Source organism: Corylus avellana, chromosome ca6 (assembly GCF_901000735.1).
Source record: "Corylus avellana chromosome ca6, CavTom2PMs-1.0".
NCBI lineage: Eukaryota > Viridiplantae > Streptophyta > Magnoliopsida > Fagales > Betulaceae > Corylus > Corylus avellana.
Window position 1 is genome coordinate 8,411,244 of NC_081546.1, and position 20,869 is coordinate 8,432,112.

Sequence of the window (20,869 nt, forward strand, 5' to 3'; positions counted from 1 at the left end):
GCTTGAGTTGGGCGGGCGAGGGTCTGTCATTTTCAGCAACTTAACATCATTAATTTCCATCTGTGGAACAACTTATCGTCACCCTCCATCCCGTCTGTCTGCCATGATTTGCGTAAATGATATATTTATTTTTCATTTAACCCATCCCCACTCACCTAAATCGCGAAGACAAGTAAACTAGCATTTAATTAATTAAATAATACTAGTAAATGAAGTGCTTGTAATAATTATACTAATTCAGAGGTACGCAATCCGCCAAAAAAACACTTGGAAGCGACGACGTTTTCGCTGCTCCATCGCTGTCTTTCCTTTCTCATTTTTTGTCACCCCATTGGTCATCATCATCCACAAAAAGAAAAAAAAAAAAAAAAAAGAAGTTAAAAATTAGAAAAAGAGAGAGTGTGTGTGTTCGTGCGTGAGAAAATCTCATCGATTCTCATCCCACAGAGACAGATTGAGTTTCAGAGAGAGAGAGAGAGGGTGAGTGAAATCTCATCGATGTGAATTTCACAGTGATAGCTTTAGAGAGAGAGAGAGAGAGAGAGAGGCTTCTTCGTCATTCTTGTCCGTACACGTATGATTGGAGAGGACGATGATGAAGGACGAGACTGCATTTCCTGAGTCCGTGAGACTCCTATAAAAAGCCGAGTCTCAGATCGACTGGTTTGTGCATTTGAGTTGCGTATTTCGTTACTGATTTCATTGTTAATTTGGTTCCGGATTTTGCCGAAAAGAGGGAGCGAGACAGAGGGAGAGAAATGATCGGCGGAGACGAGGCAACGAAGGCGCCGGCGGCGGGGGCGCCGCAGCCGCTGGAGTGGAATTTCTCTCAGGTATTCGGCGAACGGGCGGCTGGGGAAGAAGTTCAGGAAGGTTCGGTTTTCATTTCCGATTTTGAGTTTATCGATTAGATTTTTGTTAGGGCTTGATTGTTATGGTTTCTTAATGTGCTTTTATTGTGTTAAGTTACTAATGAATTGTCAATATCCCTTTTTGGTGAGCGAGATTTGTGCATTCAATGCTAGAATCGTATTGCGCGAGTTTGACTGATAAGAGTGGGTTTTAGTTTGAGGATAGGAGTTAGTTATCTGCTATGGTCATTGTATCCGAATGGCTCCTGGTTTATAATGTAGTTCGGGTGAGAGTTGCTATGTTCTCATGATTTTTCTGTGATGAGAGGATTTGTGGCTAACTTAGTCCTTAAACTACTGAAAATGCATTCGTGACTCTAATTTGGTTGCTTATGAAAATTCAATGTCAAAAGGTTACTATTGATAATTGGTATGGTTTGTTTATGACTGTATGGCTGACTTATTATGTTTGTTGACTGAGCATATGCTGTCTGCAAAAGACAAATGTGTACATTATAGACACTAGGCTTTATGCATGAGGCATATGCAGCGGTTTTATACTTTTCTTGTTTATAAGAGTATTTTATTAAAGTTATTTATATGTTTGTAACATGCAACAGCCTTTGGCTTGCTAAGGCTGGGAATTCACTATTACTTGGTGGGGAGTGGGGAGTATTAGTTAGGATTTGTATTGGAATATTGTAGAGATTCAGGATAGAAGAACAACTTATTAAGGACTAGGAGTTTAGATATTAGCTGGTATGATAGATTTACAATTCGAGAGGTTTTATGGAGAATATTAGCAAGAAATTGCTGGCCAGGTTAGAATCGAGAACCTATTTAGATCTAAGTAACCTTATTAATACAGATGGTTTTGTATTTTTTTTTTTACTTCAAAAACACAAGATTTACAATTAAACTACAGGTGTTTTTCTATTTTTAACTTAAAAAACACTAGATTTATATTTAAACTATGGCATTGAACACCAGCAGAACACATTCTGAGGCCAAGTCACCAGTTCAGACTATAAATTTTGTGTATTTTTCCACTGTGCTAGCTACCACCATGTTGACATGGTGTTATAATCAAAGCAGTTTGAAGAACTACGTGAGTCACATCAAGTTGACTCAAAGTGGATTTATTGTTTGAGCTGAAAGACTAGAAGCAGCTTAGTAGTTGGGTAAATGGTGTTAAGTCCTCGATCTTGCTCGGTGGTCTGTGTCTATTAATTATGTACCAAAGTTTTTAGTTCCTTACAATCACTAGAATTATTGTGTGTGAAGTTTGGAGCTGGTGGATATTAACCCTACAAGTTAATTGGTAAGGTTTTCCCTTTACTCTTCTTGTTAGGAGGGATTAGACAGAATTATTTGGAATAAAAATTGTCTTTTTTTTTTTTTTTGAATGTATCATGTGTCATAAGCATCATTCACTTGATGATTTGGCTTGAATACTTTCTTCTTCTATTTTCTTTTACCCGAATGGCTATAGTGTTTGAGAGTATTACTAATTTGACCTGTTTACATGATGACTGTTCTATCTGCAGTCGATATCATTTCTGCTATTGAATTTGATAGAACTGGGGACCACTTAGCTACTGGAGATCGTGGAGGTCGGGTGGTTTTATTTGAAAGAAATGATACAAAGGATGTAAGTTTGTGATGCTTTTGTTGATTTTGTAATGTTTTGTTGATAGTATTTTTCCATAATGTTTTTCTTGTTACGATCTTGTAATATAGTCTATGATATAAACATAAAATATGTAGCATTATGGACATCGAAGAGATCTAGAGAGGACAGATTATTTAATCAGTAGGCATCCTGAGTTCCGTTATAAAACTGAGTTTCAGAGCCATGAACCTGAGGTATTACTTCTACTGGCTAGTTATGATAATTGTTTATTTGCATATAGTTATAACCTCCTTGCTGGAATGCGGATTTAATAATTTTTGTTGCCTTGTTTACCTTTTCAAAACTCAGTTTGACTATCTTAAGAGCTTGGAAATTGAGGAGAAAATTAACAAGATTAGATGGTGCCACGCAGCTAATGGTGCCCTGTTTCTTCTCTCTACCAACGATAAAACTATCAAATTTTGGAAGGTAGGGAAAGCGCTTTTGAATTTTTTGAACTTTTCTGTTCTACATGAATTGCTCTTTTCAATTATATTCCTAAAATGTGATACATGAATTATAATTACTCCACAAATTACAAATGCTTGCATCATGTGACATAGGAAAATTAGGAATTCAGTCAGGTGTGTTTGTGGTGGGCTTAGGGTTAGAAGAATTTGTGGATCTAGGCTTTGGGATTTTAGAATGAAGGAAAGAATTCTGGGCGGCAGTAAAATTAGGTATGTTGGGGCTTGTTTCTTTGGTTAGTTATGGGTAAAGGCTTGGGAATACATGTAGTGTTTTGAGGTTTTGATATGGTTCCGGAAAAAGGCTTGATTTAGGGTTGTAAGAGAGGTGAGAGAAGCTGAGATTGAATCTGTCCGCAGTGAACAGTACCAGAGAGAGGAAAGAAGACTAAGAAGACTAAGAAGCACTCTAGACATAAGGGCCTTCCATATATCAATGCATTTAGTTAATCTGACTGTAAATTATTTGAGTACAAAGGCACAGTTATATAGGTTTTGATTTTAACTTCTCCTAATCAATTTAGAATTTCTACTTTCATTAGTAACAAAAAACTCTGAATTGGATTGGACGAAAGGCTATACATAAAGACTCACCTATTTATTAAAAAAAAAACACGAGGCCCACAACTATGACACACACCACCTATATATTATCATCAACTCTAAAAAAAGGGAAATACAAAATAAATGAATTATTGCTCCAAACCATGGACACTTGTTCTTGGACCAAAAAGGATTTTTGCTTGGTTTTGCCTTAGTCTTAGGCTTTCAAAGAGGATGCTTTATATTTAGCCAGCTATATATGCAGCATCAATTCTCCCCCTTTGCAAAAAACTCGAATCTATCAAGTTTGGAGCAAAAGCCAATAATCCATCAGAAATGGAACTGACTCATTTGATGAGAAAGGAGCCTACCATCTTCTTTAACTTTATTATTGCACCTCACTCTTGTTTGAAATATAGTGTTCTCCATTTGGTCCTCTTCAATTTTATTAGTTAAAAGCGAAGGTCGAAGAACTAGTCAAAGTTTCTCTTCAACACTCTCCACTTCTTTACCTATATCTTCTTCCATTGCACAAATAGTCACTTCCTTCTTATAATGACCTAGGGAAAAGCATAAGTCACATTTGAGCTATCACCTCAAGGACTAATCAAGTTGGAGCTTCCCTAAAATCACTTATAAAGTTCAGTTTCATTTAGTAATTAAGCAATGTGAGACTTAGCACTCATGAGTGTCTTTCTTTAAATCACCTATTCTATTTGGACAATTCCTCTTCCTAATATAGGATTAGGGTGTTACAAACTCCCCTCCTTAAGCCCTTGATATCCTTGTTTGGCTCATGTCATGCGGTGCTGACAGTACCATATGGCATTACTAGGTGACTTTAATACCATTTGTAACGACTCAAGAAAAAGTTTTGGCCATATTTGTGTTATCACCCCAAAAGGACTAGTCAATTTGGAGCTTTCCTATAATCACTTATAAAGACCAATTTTACCTAGTAAGTAATGTGGAACTTAATACCCATGAGCGTCTTTCTATAAACCATTAATTTCTATGTGGGCAACTCCTCTTCCCAATATAAGACCAGGGTGTTACACTTCTACTGTCCAATAGTATATCATACCAACTTATTAGGGCGTTGAGCTGAAATGCTTTGCAATTAGAGCATTGGTTTTTCTTTTCCTTCAGATTCGAGCTTGTGTTACTTTATGCAGCAGAAGAACTAGATGAACGAGATGGTCTAGCGGCAGAAAAGTTGGAGCTATTTCCAAGCTTTTCCTCAGACTTTTCTTGAGGGAAGCCCATAGAAGATTTATTCCCATTTTGTATGTTACTTCCATATAGCTTTGAGTACTACCTTCTTTCTCAATTCTTCCTCATTTGATATGCAACCTGACTTAAATCTCCCATTGTACTTGAGCGACAAGGGGCTGAACTAGAAGCTATATGTGCCTTCAAACCCTTTCGTTACATAGTAATGATAACACTCTTACCTGAGGGATGCACTTGCTAGTTTTAAAATATTTGGCAGCATCCTAGAGAGAATTGATTGTGGTGAACTGACTCTCTGCATCGGTGACCTCTTCAGCTTGCCTTCTAGCATTGGTTAGTAGTAGGAGTTGGGTGGCGCGTGTGGGCTAGTGGGTGGTGTTTTTTAGGAGTTAAGTGGTGAAGATGGGTTTTGTGAGTTGGTTTTACGTTGAGGCTTAAGCTTTTGAGCTTTCGATGGTTGAAGGGGGTTTTGCCATCCGCTAGCTTGGTAGAATGGAGAAGTGGATTTTCCTGAGTTGCGTTTTTGGGCCAGTTGTGTTGCTTCGCTAAAATCCATGGTGGAGGCACTGGTTCATAATCCAGAGGCGAAGGATTTTATCCATTCATTTAGGGAGGGGTCCAAGGCCTTTATCATTCAAAGAGGCTTCAATAGGCTAGGCTGGTATTTGGAGGTGGCGCAATGGGGGACGCAGAGGCTTCATCGTGATCTCAAAGGGACGAGAAGGGCAGGGTTGGAAAGAGTGCTTTTAATCAAAGTGATCCTATCTCTTTTAGATAAATAAAGCCTTTTCTAACCCACAAAACGATGTTCCATCTTTTCAATAATGCCATCCCATATTGATTTTGCCTTGAATGAAGGCCCCAACGGAAGATTCAGGTACTTCATAGGCAAAGAGAACACCCTACAACAAAAAATACTAGCCAAGCCTCCAACATCTTTCATGGAACCTACTGGGACCAACTTTGATTAGCCAAGTTAATTTTCAACCCCAAGACAGCTTTAAAGCATAAAAACAGACACCGCAAATAAGGGAGATGATTAATTGGCCTTATAAAAAATCAAGGTATCATCTGCAAATAATAGATGAGACACTAGGAGCTCTTTGTTATTCTTGGACCCCACCGAGAAACCTGATCAAAGCCCCCTATCCACAGTGGCAAACAACATTCTTCTCATTAGAAGAAAGTAAGATTGAAACAGTACTCATGAACAGTATCCTAGAAAGTACAGAAAAGTAAGAAGCCCTCCTCATACAAGCCTTCCCTAAATCAATGTATTCATTTTTATTAATTAATTCCGAATTGTTAAGAGTACAAAGGCACACTTATATTGACCCTAGGTCTTAACTTCTCTTCATAGGATTGGAACCTACTTTGACTAGTAAATAAACTCTTGATTGGACTGGACTAATTCCCATAATTAAAGTCTATAGCTTAAATAAAACTCTTTATTTATAAAATAAAACCCTGGGTCCACAACTATGTTACACAATTCACAATTGGAGAATTATGAAAATACCATCGAGTCTACAGAAATCAAAATATAAAATAAAATAAAATGAAATAGTATTAATCTAATTAACTATAATGGGCATTCGTTCTTGGACTGAAAAGGCTTTTTTTGCTTGGTTTTACCATGGAGTTAGGCTTCCAAAGAGGATGCTTCATATGAATCATATCTAACCATGCTATAGATGTGGCATCATCATGTCACCTTTTAGGGCTTGAATTGTGGATGCTTGGACATTTCATGTTGCACTGATTCACTATTGGATAATCTAAATGTAGCTGAAGAGATGGTAGTTAACTAAAAGGATATGTGTAAAAAAAAAGGAAAATAAGAATTTTAGTGACAGTTATTATGCTATGGTTAGTCACTGCTGTATGAGGGCCCATTTAGAAATATAAGAGATGTCCGAACTAGTTATTTCTGAGTTAAATATGTGGGCACTTGTCTAGATAACGTGCATGATATTATTGATGGGGATCAGAAAATTCTAATGCATTGAGTCTTAGAAAATACATTTGAGGGGAAACTTCACTAAGGACCCCCAAACTTTCACCCGTTTTGAAATACCCCCCTGAATTTCAAAATCTCTCAATTTAGTCCCCTGAACTTTCAATTGCTCTCAATTTAGACCTTTCCGTTAATTTTAGCCGTTAAAAATTCAAAAAAAGACCAAAATATCCTTGATTTTTGTTTTTTTTTTTTAAATAAAAAAACGTTTTAAAAGTTGAAATTTTATACAAAAGTCAGGGGTATAAACGTCATGTGACGTTTAAAATCTGACGAAGGGGTCCAAATTGAAAGCAATTGAAAGTTCAGGGGACTAAATTGAGAGATTTTGAAGTTCAGGGAGGGTATTTCAAAACGGGTGGAAGTTTGGGGGTCCTTAGTGAAGTTTCCCCTAAATTTAATGCATTGAGATAGACAATTCTACATAAGAGGACAATTTTTGCTGGATAATTTGTGCCTTTATTTGATCTGGGTGATCATAAAGAATGCATCCTGGAGAGACAGCTGTCTTAGGTTTCCTAAGAAAATCTGAATATATATATAGGACCATTGTTATCCTAAGGGGAAAAGGAAAAAAGGACCATAGAAAGCCCCCTTTTTCGTTAATAACACTTGTAAAGCCGCCTCTAATGTGAGCTATTTAACCCTAAAGCTTTTGATTTCTTGATATCTCATAGGACAGCTAGGAGGCCAGCCTTTTGAACATGTACCCCCTTCTTTTTTTCAACACGCATATATACAGCATAGTTAGATCTTGCACTAACTGGTATAACAACTTAGTGAGCAATACTAGTCCTGGAAAGATCAACTGTCTATTTTGTTGAATTGGAACTTCCTAAGATGAGACTGATAAGTGGTGTTTTCTGCTGCTATTGATTTAATGCTGGGCAGGTCCAAGAGAAGAAGGTAAAGAAAGTATGTGACTTGAATGTGGATCATTCAAGAGCTATGGGAAATGGTCCAGTTGTTTGTTCACGTAAATCAGCAAGCTCCAAACAGTGCATGGAGAATGGAGGATGTAATGAAAGACCCTCTGGTTATTCGAGCATTGATGCTTCACTTCCATCTGGGGGTGTCCCGCCCTTACGTCTGCCTGTGGTAGTTGTATTCAATCTGATTTACTTATTTTCTGGCACCAAATGGTTTTGGAGTTAAGAAATAGTTTTGTTTGGCAGCTATTAAGCATGCCATTGTTGTCGGGCTTCAAGCATTGGCAAGGGCATTAACTGTTTTCTTGTTATGGTTGTATGTGGTTTGCTTTTTAACACTAACACCTTTGTTACATTCAGGTGACCACTCATGAGACAAGCCCTGTGGCTAAGTGTCGAAGAATCTATGCTCATGCACATGACTATCATATCAATTCTATTTCGAATAACAGGTGCTTACTGATAGGATGTATTCTTTAACCTTTTTCATCTTAAATGCTTTGTCTGTATAGCATGTCTTTTATTATCTAGCATATTCATGTTGACTTTTGTGCTTGTATTTTTACTGAATTTGCCTTCTACCTATTCTACGAGTTCCTGGTCAATAAGGATGCAAGTTATAAATGTCGATTCACTTCTTCCCTGCATGCCATGTGAAACTGAGAGCAATATGGTTATAAGGCACTATTTAGAAGAAAAAAGGATTTAACCCTAACTTGATGTGTTCTTCTATGCAATATGCATGTCGGTAGTGATGGCTGGTTATTATATCTGGACTTTAGCTATCCTGTTTATGATGTTCACCGATCGCTTAATATTTTTCTTTTCTTTTGCAGTGATGGTGAAACTTTTATCTCCGCGGATGATCTGCGAATAAATCTTTGGAACTTAGAAATTAGCAGTCAAAGTTTCAATATTGTTGACGTGAAGCCTGCAAACATGGAGGATCTCACTGGTAGAACTCATGGCATCCTGAGTGGCAATTACATGATTTGGTGGATCTTTTATCATTTCTAGTTAAACTGTTAAAGGATTTGGAAGTGTAAAAAGAAAAATCTATTCCAGTAGATAAATCAGCATTCTTTCTAGTGTCTCCGTTTCGCTTAGTATTTACTTTTCCCGTTATGCAAGGTTGTGACCTTCCTTCCTTAAGTTCTCCTTTTCTGGGGTGAGGGGATGAGATGACATCTAATCTGTTTCATTGTCTGTTCTTCTCTCAGCTGTTTCTGTTGGATTTTGAAATGTTCTAGTTATGTAGTGAACCTAATTTCGTACATAATTTATGCTAATGTGGTCAATGAGCTTTCTATATTTAAATATTTGTATCCTCGGTGCTTGAATTTACACGTGCAGAGGTGATAACATCAGCAGAGTTTCACCCTACTCATTGTAATACGATAGCATACAGTAGCTCAAGGGGTTCGATCCGTCTTATTGACATGCGACAGTCAGCTTTGTGCGATACTCATAGCAAATTGTAAGCTTTCTGTCAGTGTTTTGTCTACTTACAGTCCTTATCTTTTGTTTGCATCTTAAAGATAAAAGAATGAGAGTATAAATAATGAGTATTTGGTCGGAATAGCATTTCCTCCCGTCATTAAAAAGGGTGAAGTAGGGTGAGGTCTTAAGTTCAATTCAGTATGGGTGTGCGAGTGGTGTTTTACAACCAAAAGAAAAAAGAAAAGAAGAGCTTCACCCTACTCATTGTAACATGTTAGCATAGGGTAGCTCATGGGGCTCGATCTGACTTATTGATGTGGCAGTCAGCTTTGTGTGATACTCATTGCAAATTGTAAGCTTTCTGTCAGTTTTTTGTGTACTTATATTCCTTATCTTTTGTTTGCGTCTTAAAGAAAAAAGCATGAGAATATAAATGAAGAGTACTTGGTCCGAATAGCATTTCCTCCTGTCATTAAGAAAAAGGTGAAGTAGGGTGAGGTCTTAAGTTCAATTCAGTATGCGTGCGCGAGTGGTGTTTTACAACCAGGCATGAGCATGTTCTCATATATGGAAAAATTTTACTTATTTATTATGCTTTTTATTGGTACAGGTTTGAGGAGCAGGAAGTGCCTGGTTCAAGGTCTTTTTTCACTGAGATAATAGCCTCAATTTCAGATATTAAGTTTGCTAAAGATGGAAGATATATACTTAGTCGAGACTACATGACTCTTAAGGTTCATATTTTCTATTCGTTTCAGTTTCTATTTCCATGTATCGGTTGAAACTGTGTTTGCATCATATCTAAAAATGAAGCTGTGAAGTGTTGGATGTTTCTTCATTCTAATCTGGTTATGCATAAAAGAAGTTCATGGCTATGAGTCAGCTGTATTCAATGTTTTGAAAGACTTGATACATTTTATTTCTTGGCAGGTGGGGGGGAGAATTGGACTAGTGTTTGGGAATTGTCTCTATGTAATGTTTTATAGAAGTTTTTATGATTGAGATAATTGTGGTTAATAGGAAAAAATTTGTATGCTAGAAGTTTGAAAATTTCTATGGAAGACAAGTCTCTTCTATTTATCATAGTTACATAAAAGTAGTATAAAACTGTGTTCTGAAATATCTTTGAAGTACTGGGCATGGTTACAGTTTTAGCAAATGGATTAGATGGTCAATATGATATAATATGCAACGGGTTAATTGAGAATGAATAATGAGTTAGAGCAATACACCCTGTGTACTTGGGTTGCGCCCCTCTGCGCTCTTTAATTCATCTTTTTACTTATCAAAAAAAATATATATATATATACTTGGTCTCAGTTTGAATCTGAGAAGATTTGTAATAAATTATTCTGATTAAATTTGATAAAGTGGTATTGTAGTTCCCTAACCTAAATTAAGATCGACTTCTTAATAGAATTCAAATGGAGTATATATGTTAAGTTCTTTCTGATCTCCAAGTTTCTCCATTTCATTACTCCAACAACTTCCTTTCATTTTGTTCACTCAAATGGTTTTGTTTTCTTGGTTGACAGCTATGGGACATAAATATGGATCGTGGCCCAGTTACAACTTTTCAGGTTCATGAATATTTAAGACCTAAGGTGACGTATTCCACAGAAAGCCTCTATCAGTTATTGGTGATGTAGAATGGAGCTGGTACATTTATAACATGTAATGCAATTTATTTTTGTTCTTTATTTTGGTCAGCTGTGTGATTTATATGAAAATGATTCAATCTTCGACAAATTTGAGTGCTGTCTAAGTGGAGATGGACGTCATGTGGCAACAGGTTCCTACAGGTCTGCTTTAAACATATTTTGATTGATTCTTTTTTAACAGCGTAAGTAAAAGTCTTACTCGTGATCCCTCAACCTTAACATTTGATGCATTATTTCTCCTATGATTCCAGCAATCTATTCCGTGTGTTTGGTTGTTCTGAAGGCAGCACAGAAGCAACAACATTGGAAGCCAGCAAAAACCCTACGAGGTATTCTCTGGAAATTTATATCGTGCTAGTTTAGGTGTATAATAATGCGAAAAAGAGCTGTATCTGAACTTAAACTAGTTTGACAGGGTACTCTATCCGAGTGAATAGTATTATATGATTGTCAGAAAAAATCATCTTCTTTCTTTTCTTTCTTTTTTTCTTTTTTAAATGTGATTTTATTTATTTCATGCACTTCCAGGAGACAAGTCCAAACACCAACAAGGCCTTCTAAACCTCCGGGCACCCTTCCCCGTGTCCTCAGGCGAGGTATGTCTTTGTTCACTTGCAACTCATATACAATGTAGTCCAAAGTCGTAGAAACTTCGTGCAGGTGACTGCCGAATGGCTTTATCTTCCCAACGATATTACATTGACTTGTACACAATGAATTTGTTAAGCTCAATTTGATTGGTTAATTGGTGACTTAATTATGTTGAGGTTCTAGTTCATGTGATGGTGAGTTGTGCTTCAGTTTATATGCATTTTGTATGAGGTACATAGTTCATTTTTAAGAGCAATATACCTGTGATAGTTATCTGTCAGGACATTTTGTTTATAATCTTAATCTTGTTCTAATGTTTGACTTGTGGCTTGGCGCATCTTTTTCCCATTTCAACTCTAAAAGGAGCTGATACCTCTGGGGCGGATGCTAATGGAAGTGCTTTTGATTTCTCCACAAAGTTGCTACACCTAGCATGGCATCCAACTGAGAACTCAGTTGCCTGTGCTGCTTCAAATAGCCTCTACATGTATTATGCGTAAAGATGGTCTTGGAAGAATGTACTTTTGCCAGACAAAAGCTCTTCTGGGTTGCTTTGGCAAATGCTGCTTTGCCTTCTGCCCCAAACTGGTGATGTTTAATTCTGCGCCATTTTTTCAGAATACCTAACACTTACAAATCTCGCCTTTCCCAAACCTTATGATTTCAATCTGGGGGATGTGGAAACTGTCAAGGAAATGACTTAACCTTTTGCTCCAGGCAGGCTAGACATTGCTGTTTTGCTATTTCTTAATAGGTCAAAGATCTGATATTTACTCTTCTGCAACTGAAAGAAAGGGTGCGCAATGGTGCTGCAGGTTTCAGACCAGTGGGGTCCTAACATAAAAGCTAGGAGACGGAAGTTTTATGTTGCATCAATTCTTTTTGATACCTGGGCCTTCAACCTTGTATTATTTGAACCCAAATCATAGGGATTGTGAAATTTTTATCATGATTGTTGTTGTCGTACATTCTAACCATTCTTTCTCCTCTTTCAGAATTTGCTGATTTGTTGTTATCCTTGAATTTGGCTTCAGAATAGAACACCTCATGGGCATCCTTTCAACCCAAATGTGTGGGTTTTATTTGATAGGTCTATTTTTCTGAGGTTGGGTGTGTTGGTGAAGGCAAATTGTGGGGTTTTTTTTTTTTTTTTTGGGTCTTTGGTTGCCAAAGAAAACATACTGATTTAAATGCTTCCTGAAACATAACTTCAAATTGAAGCCGGACGGAGGAATTTAAGTTCCTAGTGATGTTGTTGTTCATTTGCTTGCCTCATTAAAAGCTTGTTTGAATAATGTTATAGGCATATGGGGAGGAAACGTGGGCAGCTTAGCACCGCTGTGTCTCAATGTTGTTCATTACCATCCATTAAGGTTTGCTGATGTAAGGAGACCAAAAGAATGAGGTTTAGAGAAAATGACAGGGAGCTATAACTCAATTTCAATTAAAACTAATTTATTCATCTTGGGTCAAGAAGTGGGCGTGCAGCTTAATACACATGCCATTGTAATTTGGCTCCAGGAAGAACATCGTAACTTCAACAAAATTACAGTTCATCGCATTACTCTGTTGCTGCAATTGGTCCGGGAAATCTAATATGAGAATAATTTTTATAGGAATTTGACATTCACATCAAATTGAATCTTTCCCATCGACATTAACCCCTCGTCTCAACGATCTACTATACAAGAATAGCATAAAACGATGCCATCGCTGGACAACAGTCTTTGAATAAACAGAATTCTAAACTTACAAAATTGTACTTAAAACTAATAAATCATTTTACATAATATTGTTTGGAAATGCTTTTTAGAAATGAGAATTATAACAATATTCTACCTTTTTTTTAAATAAAAAAAAAAAAAAGAAGGAAATTCCTTTCTAATTGCCAATAATTTTATAAATATTATCATTTAATTTACCTCAATCCTTCGTTTCTCACACACTTTCTTTTCTCTCATCCTCTTGTTCCTCTCCCTGCACTTCCGGAGTTTCTTGTTTTCTATTTCATATCTCTGTATTTGTCTTTTTTCACATTAGTTAACGCATCCGATTCTGCTCAGATAATAATAATAATTATTATTATTATTATTATTGTACATACGCAAACAAGTTCCATGATTAACATCTAAAAACAAAACAGGCATCCTCAAACCTTTGTTTCTCCGTTACCCTCGTCCTCTCTCTCTCTCAGGGCTCAGCCATGGCTCTCTTAACCCGAGCCTCGACGCGGCTCCCACTCTCGCTCTCGGCCCAGCGCGCTCTCTCCCTCCACTCCAGCGTGCCTGGGCTCTCCTCCAGCCCCAGCACCCCGGCTCCCTATGCGCGGCCCCCACCTCCCTCTGCCTCTCCGGCGGGGCTTTCGAAGACGGCGGAGTTTGTGATATCGAAAGTGGACGATCTGATGAACTGGGCGAGGCGGGGGTCCATCTGGCCCATGACCTTCGGGCTGGCCTGCTGCGCCGTGGAGATGATGCACACGGGCGCCGCCCGCTACGATCTCGACCGCTTCGGTATCATCTTCCGCCCCAGCCCACGCCAGTCTGACTGCATGATCGTCGCCGGCACTCTCACCAACAAGATGGCCCCTGCACTCCGCAAGTAGGCTTTTCCTTCCTTTTTTTTTTTGGTTAATTTTCTGCTTGGTTGCAGAGAAAATGGAATGTGTGGGATCTTAGGTTGACTACATTATCTTTTTCATTTTCTTTTTTCTTTTTGTCTTCCAGTGGTTTGCTATGTTTTTGTAATTGTTGGATTCGTTTAGGTTTCTAGGGTTTTAAACTATTGATCTGAGGCTTGGACGTGTTTCGCAGTCGGAAATTGTTCCGTAAGAGGATGTGATTAATGTGTAGGATTCAATTTTGATGACCCGCGTTAATTTCTTAGGCACTTGTTTGCAATTGCGATTGCCAGTTTCGCTTGCATCGAAGGTCAAATGGTGTTACAGAAATTGTTCTGTGAAAGATAGAAAGTGATAAGGATGGGGGCTCAGAAATTGTTGTCTGCTAGATCTTATTTTCTAGGGATTGTGCTTTCAGAATAAGGTGGATAATTTATGGCTCCATGATCCTCTTTTTCCAATAGTTGAAAGTAGATATTAGTAGTATGACCACAGCGTGGTGATTTTAATGGGGCTTAGATGCAAAGGATGGTTAGAGTAATCAATTGTTGTGCTAAGGGTTTGGAAGGTCAGAGAAGTTATCAAAAAGTACTCTTCTCTAAAAGGTATGGCAAAGGTGGCAGGGGCTCAATTGGTACCATGGTGCTCTTGGAATGAGCTTCATAATATGGTCGTGAATCATATTTGATATTAGATAGAGTAGGATATGAATTGCCAAAACAGTAACTTCACTGTTATGAACCATGAATGAGTATTGGGGGAAGAGGCTTACAAATATCTATCAATAGAACTGGTTTAGTAAAGCTTCCTTTTCTACAAAAGAAACTAATTATTAAGAAAGCAAGTTGGGATCCATATGCCTTGGGCATTTTCTGTATAATAAATGATTTCAATATCTTCAAATGTTAATCTAGAATGCGTGACAGTTTCATTAACTAAACACGTTTAAGGTTGGTTGATCTTGGCTTTGCCATGTTTGTGCTTGTTCTGAAGCATTGGAGCTTGCATGTCTGTGTTATATGGCTCCTAGTGCTGCATAATAGAGTAATTTATCATGCCTCACTGGGTCTACGTTTCTTTTTATATTTTTATTTATTTTCAAAAGTTATTCCAGGAGGTTGTGGCACTAATAGAACTGAACACTGCGCCCTACGAGCAGATTTCAGCCCTGCCCTGCCTGGCCCCATATATGCCTCCTAGCAGGGGCAGTTTCTGGAGTCGTCTGCCCGTCCACGTAGGGGTGGCATCGTGTTCGCATATTGGGTTTGGATCGTGTCAAGGCATGTATAAGTCAACCATAATTCGACTCATTTATTAAATGGGTTAAACCTCACAACTCTAACTTGCTAATATCATATTAGGTTCACAGGCTGTGTCAAAAATTGCCAACTCTAAATGTTGCGCATCGGGTTCGGATCGTGCCGAGGTATGTGTATAAAACTATATAGATCAACCTGACCCAACCCATTTAATTAAATGAGTAAGACTCTTCATTCTTAACCCACTAATTTTGTATTGGATTCGTTGGTCATGTCAAAAATTGGCAGCTCTATGTTCACAGGGGTGGAGACCAGCCGTATCCACCCCAGTGGACGGGTATTTTTATAGGTCCCATTCGCTTGACTTGTGGGCATGTTCATAAGATGGGCATTCGGGTTACTGGGCGAGCTTAGATTGTCCACCCCCAACTACCTCAAGTAATTGAGAGTTGGTCGGAGATAGAACTCAACGTCAATGAAAATAATGCGATTAGTAGAGGGTCATGCTGTGAGATTGTTTGGGGGAAGCGGGGAGGTCGGCAGCCAGGAAGTCTAAGACTGAAGCAATGTCGGTAGGCTCAAAGTCGGAGGAGAAGAGCCTAGGCCAGAGGAAGGTGAGGCTAGCGAAGTTGGGGTTGGTGAAGCCCTTGGACTTGAGGAAGTCTATGGTGATGAGGACATGTTCAATGGTGCCCAAGGAGGGAAGCTTGTTAGGCTCAAAGGTGGAGGAGAAAAGCCTGGGGTAGAGGAAGGTGAGGCTAGCGAAGTTGGGGTTGGTGAAGCCCTTGGACTTGGTGAAGCCCTTGGACTTGAGGAAGTCTATGGTGGTGAGGACGTGGTCAATGGTGCCTGAGGAGGGAAGCTGCTTGTTGTTGGTGGTGGTGGGATTTTGTATGCGGGAGGCTCCTAAGGTAGCAAAGGTTCTCGCGGTAGGAGGTGTGGAACATGAGGTAGAGAGGTTTGGGGTTGGGAGAGGGGGAGAGAGAGTTGGGGTTTTGGTGGGTGAGGAGGAAGAGAGTTGTTATGAGGGAGAGAGTGTGAAGCATCGGAGAAGGAAATAATTTTTGCAGGAAAGGTGCACTGGTGTGGCTGACAAAGTATTGGGAGAAGGAAAGGCACGCCAGCTGGTTATTGGAGAAGATAAGAGATGCATGACAGATGATGTGTGCAGATGGTGTCTATTGGTCTTGCTAGAAGTTAAAAATGTTTTCTTTTTTACCTTTTAGAAATTATATATATATAATATAGTATTAAATGGATGAGCAGGTATTATCTGCAACTACATACCCTTAACCAACTATCCGTTCATTTTGGGCAGTTTTTAAAAAAAGATCCTGCCCACTTGGGTAATGGGGGAAAAATCCACTCATTACCCTTACGGGTGGGTGCAGCTTGGTGGGCAGGCCGGTTATAACCAGCTCACTGGGCACCCCTAGGCACTAAGATTTGCAACTGCTAAAGTAGTTTTTGACAGCCTTTTTACCCAAGGTTTTAGTTGCTCAAATTTGCTTTTATAGAATCAAGCTTTTCAACTTGGCTTGTTGAGGCTGGCGAATATGCTTGAACGAAAAGACATTCTTGGGCTGTTCATGATTCTGTTGGTGGCATTTTGATACATAAGTATACACAAAATATAATGCAAAAAGCCACTCAAACTCAGGTCGTGGAGAAAATAACTGAAGACCTGGACAAAACTTAAGTAATTTGAGTGGAATATGAGCCTAATAGAGGATTTGGTGAAGGAGCTTAAATGAAAATTTGCAAGCGGGGCTGTAAGGAACAGTTACAGGAGCTAGTTACATGGGAAACGCATGCTTGCTTTATTGTTATTTTAAGCTTTCTAGTAGACAGCATTAATTTCATTGCTTTGAATTATGTAAATAAACACACTTTTCTTGTGATGTTGTTTGTCCACTCTTGAGGTATGGAATATATTATAATTTCTCCTAAACACCAACATAAGTACCTTTTTTCGCGCCTGCCACCTGCCCCAGCCCCCCTCTGTAGGGAGGGAGGGTTATCAGGACATCCGAAGGATTTTGACAGTTGAACTTGCTTCAAATACCACTATTCACTTATTTATATGTTATTGTCCTTTGTAATATTTGAAGGGAGAGGTTACTTTTTTTGAGTTTCATACTGAAATTTGGTTGCAGGGTTTATGACCAAATGCCCGAGCCTCGGTGGGTTGTCTCCATGGGAAGCTGTGCAAATGGTGGTGGATACTACCACTACTCGTACTCGGTTGTTCGAGGTTGTGACAGGATTGTCCCTGTTGACATCTATGTTCCAGGTTGCCCCCCTACTGCTGAGGCCTTACTCTATGGACTTCTCCAGCTGCAGAAGAAGATTAACAGGCGCAAGGATTTCCACATGTGGTGGACCAAGTGAGGGCATTCATATTTCTAGGCAGCTTTTTAGCTGCATCCTTATGACAATAATAACTCAATCTGTGCTTATGCTTGCCCTGCCCAAGCGCTATGTAAAGGGAGAAGAAGTGTTTTTTACATGTTATGAATTTAGATCCTGGGATGTCGTATGTCAGTGTTTTTGCCTCTGTTTCCTGTTGTATTAGGGAGCTTTTATGGTGGCTCCATATACTGTAAAACTTCCATCTTTTTTTCTGTTTTAACTTGGAAGTGGATGAAGTATCAATTATTGTCATATTTACTTGTTCAAGTGTTAAATAAAATGGCTCACGTTTGTGCAATCAGGAATTGGTGGTTGTATAAGTTGCTTCTAAGTATCAATTAGGATCCTCTCCAGCGGAGAATATACAGTTAGAGTTATAGTGGATGAGTATTTTTGTTTTTTCAAAAAGTAAAAATACACAAACATCTCTCAATTATAACTAACTGGATACTCTCTCGTTCATTTGAATTGAAATGGATCTTGTTCCTCTAAATTTATGGGTTTGGTCCTAGGGAATAGGATCCTCTCTAGTCCAAAATGGACTGAAAAAGTTTATGGCTAATATTTCTTCTTACAAATCCTAAAGTCATAAATAGGACACATGTCCACTAACCAAAAATAATAATAATAAAAAATTAGAAAATATTTTAAAAAAACTACGGGTGGTTTGGTCAGCCCATAGGGGGTGGTCGGACCACCCCTGTTGGGCCATGAGGTGGCTTCGGCCACCCCCAGACCGGTCACCCATTAAATTTTGTTTTTTGTTTTTTTTTTTTAGTTTGGCCTTAGGGGGTGGCTGGACCACTCCGTTGGGCCATGAGGTTGCTTCGGCCACCCCAGACACGGCCGAGGCTGGACCACTCTATTGCTTCAGCCACCCCATGGCCCAATGGGGTGGTCCGGCCACCCCTAGGGCCAAATGATTTTTTTTTTTTAGTTAGGCCGTTGGGGGTGGCCGAACCACCCCCATGGGCCTCGGCCACCCCAGGCAAACATGGGTGGTCCAACCACCCCCCATGGGCTGGCCGGCCACCTTTAGTTTTTTAAAAATATTTTCTAATTTTATTATTATTATTATTATTATTATTATTATTTTAAATCTAAAATAATATTTTATTATTATTTTTAGTTAGTGGACAAGTGCCTTATTGATGGCTTTAGAATTTCTAAGAATAAATCCTAGCTATAAATTGAATATTCTCCTATTCAAAATAAATTGGAGAGGATCTTATTCTTGGCCCTAGGGGGTGGCCAAACCACCCCCTGGGGCCATGAAGCCACCCCTAACCAGTCCTTGGGGGTAGCCGAAGCCACCCCGTAGGGTCTAAGTATTGCTAATTTCAAATTCGATGACATGGTAAATTGGAATATCAAGCAGCATTTTTCAGGCACTAATCATGAACGACCATCCTCTTTGATATTTTCATTGCGAGTGTTGTTGGGGTATTTCAATCTTTATTATAAATTGTTTACAATTTGACTTATCAATGTGTCACTTAATGTATTAAGTTGCTAAACAATTAAATTCTTTAGTTAAATTTGTTGGTTAACTTTTTTCACTTGTGTTATGTGATGTGGCATTAATTTAAGGGAATTATAGTAAAAAATGTTATCTCAAGCATTTTCTTTTCACTGTACATAAAGATGAAATGCGGCTGCCACATTATTCTTACACATTTTCAGCTTCTTACCTTTTCTAAAGTAGAAAATAAAAATCAAATCTTGGTGAAATTTGCATATTATTGGGGATAATGATCGTTTTTATTTCAAGTGAAATGGAGAGGTTTTATTTGATGATAAGATTAAATTTCACAAATTTAATAGTATATATATGCACTACTATACTATTTAAAGTTTTAAATGATGTAGCGTCATGTATACTATTAAATGCAACATAACAAATTTTTGATCGTAAAATGGATTCTCTCTATTTTACTTGTTCCAAAGAGGTAGTTCAACCGGTTGAAAACTACACTTCTCATATACTACTAAATATTTGGATTTATCTCATATCTCATATATTGGCAATCTTTACATTAGATATATGAGATATGAGATAAATCCAAATATTTAGTAGTTTGAATTAACAATAGGGAAATACTAGGTGTTCTTCTAGTGTTCTCCTGGTGTCCTTCCAATTGTGATATGAATTTTAAAATTATTGTTGAATTTAAGATTATCATTATTGACTTTTAATCTATTGGTGATTTTAAAAGACATATCACAGTTGGGAGAATACTAGGAAAACACTAGAAAAATACATAGCATTTCCCTTAACAATATATTATGAAATATGAACATTGTTTCTCATTTGAATTCACGGTTTGAAGTTTTATATCAAAGAAAAAATGATGAAGTTATTATTATTATTTTTTTTTGTTGAAAGGGTGAAGTTATTTATGAACTGATTTTCAATAACCGCCAATGAAATTTTTTTTGTTGGGTGCAGCGGTTGGGGTTTCTTGTGCAACCGGTTGTACACAGGGTTGTTAAGAGAGCAAGCTGCTCGCTCGCAAACTCGGGCTCGGCTCACATAAACTTGGCTCATGATCGACTCGAATATTAAATCAAGTATTTCGTGAACATGAATCCTGGCTTGAATATTAAACCAAGCTAGCTCGGTTCGACTCGGTTAAGATCGTGAGCAGCTCGTATAAGGCTTGAATTGATAGTTATTCACATAATTCTTCATATTAATATTAAAAATTGATGAATTTTTTTTTTTTTTAATAGTATCATTTTATTATAAAATGATGCATATCCTCTCTTCGAAACTAAGTGCCTTACTGTATTGATTTGGGCTTCATACTCCGCTAGTCAGACTAAGCAAATGCTCATATGCAAGTTGGCTTCTTGAACCGTTTAAAGAGTATTTAAAGTTTAAATTTATAATAAAAAAATAAATTAAATATAAGAGCCAGTTCGTGAACTGGCTCGGCGCGATTTATTATGAGTTCGAGCTCGATTTTTTGGCTCATCCTTAAGCTTAGCTCGAGTAAAATTTAAATAAACCGAGCCCAAACAAGAGAAGATTGCTCAAGCTCGTCTCGTTTACACTCCTGATTTACATGTTATGGAAAAAAAAAAAAAAAAATTGCAAGGATATGGATGTCTTTCCATTGGTGCTCACTGCTCAGGACGAACATGGATGAAGAATTAACCCTAGCGAATAGG

The 20,869-nt window shown here is 38.1% G+C and overlaps 2 protein-coding genes across 4 annotated transcripts; both read left to right on the forward strand.

The window, feature by feature from the left end:
• Positions 1 to 383: 383 nt before the first annotated feature.
• LOC132183633 (serine/threonine protein phosphatase 2A 55 kDa regulatory subunit B beta isoform-like) lies at positions 384 to 12,506 on the forward strand. Of its 3 annotated transcripts, XR_009440498.1 has the most exons (15): positions 385 to 873; positions 2,399 to 2,502; positions 2,619 to 2,717; positions 2,833 to 2,952; positions 7,675 to 7,884; positions 8,073 to 8,164; positions 8,549 to 8,667; positions 9,066 to 9,189; positions 9,763 to 9,886; positions 10,688 to 10,756; positions 10,863 to 10,954; positions 11,065 to 11,142; positions 11,342 to 11,409; positions 11,768 to 11,992; positions 12,122 to 12,506. XR_009440498.1 is itself a non-coding variant. In XM_059596995.1 (14 exons), exons 1-14 carry the CDS (start codon positions 759 to 761, stop codon positions 11,902 to 11,904), a joined length of 1,548 nt encoding a protein of 515 aa, XP_059452978.1. In that variant the 5' UTR covers positions 384 to 758; the 3' UTR covers positions 11,905 to 12,506. The 3 variants fall into 3 exon arrangements, 2 of the variants coding, with proteins under 2 accessions (XP_059452978.1, XP_059452977.1); XM_059596995.1 differs by having other exon boundaries at positions 384 to 873; positions 7,675 to 7,881; positions 11,768 to 12,506; XM_059596994.1 differs by having other exon boundaries at positions 11,768 to 12,506.
• Positions 12,507 to 13,411: 905 nt separating this feature from the next.
• On the forward strand, positions 13,412 to 17,993 carry LOC132183634 (NADH dehydrogenase [ubiquinone] iron-sulfur protein 7, mitochondrial). The gene is made up of 2 exons (XM_059596996.1): positions 13,412 to 14,005; positions 17,440 to 17,993. Exons 1-2 carry the CDS (start codon positions 13,608 to 13,610, stop codon positions 17,672 to 17,674), a joined length of 633 nt encoding a protein of 210 aa, XP_059452979.1. The 5' UTR covers positions 13,412 to 13,607; the 3' UTR covers positions 17,675 to 17,993.
• The last annotated feature ends 2,876 nt before the right edge of the window (positions 17,994 to 20,869 follow it).

What these genes read in the sequence shown, in the direction of transcription:
- LOC132183633 (XM_059596994.1), top strand. Translation starts at nt 759, where the DNA reads ATGATCGGCGGAGACGAGGCAACGAAGGCGCCGGCGGCGGGGGCGCCG. An exon ending in AAACTATCAAATTTTGGAAG is followed by an intron (nt 2,953 to 7,674) that starts GTAGGGAAAGCG and finishes AATGCTGGGCAG; the next exon opens with GTCCAAGAGAAGAAGGTAAA. An exon ending in CCTTACGTCTGCCTGTGGTA is followed by an intron (nt 7,885 to 8,072) that starts GTTGTATTCAAT and finishes TGTTACATTCAG; the next exon opens with GTGACCACTCATGAGACAAG.
- LOC132183634 (XM_059596996.1), top strand. Translation starts at nt 13,608, where the DNA reads ATGGCTCTCTTAACCCGAGCCTCGACGCGGCTCCCACTCTCGCTCTCG. An exon ending in ATGGCCCCTGCACTCCGCAA is followed by an intron (nt 14,006 to 17,439) that starts GTAGGCTTTTCC and finishes ATTTGGTTGCAG; the next exon opens with GGTTTATGACCAAATGCCCG.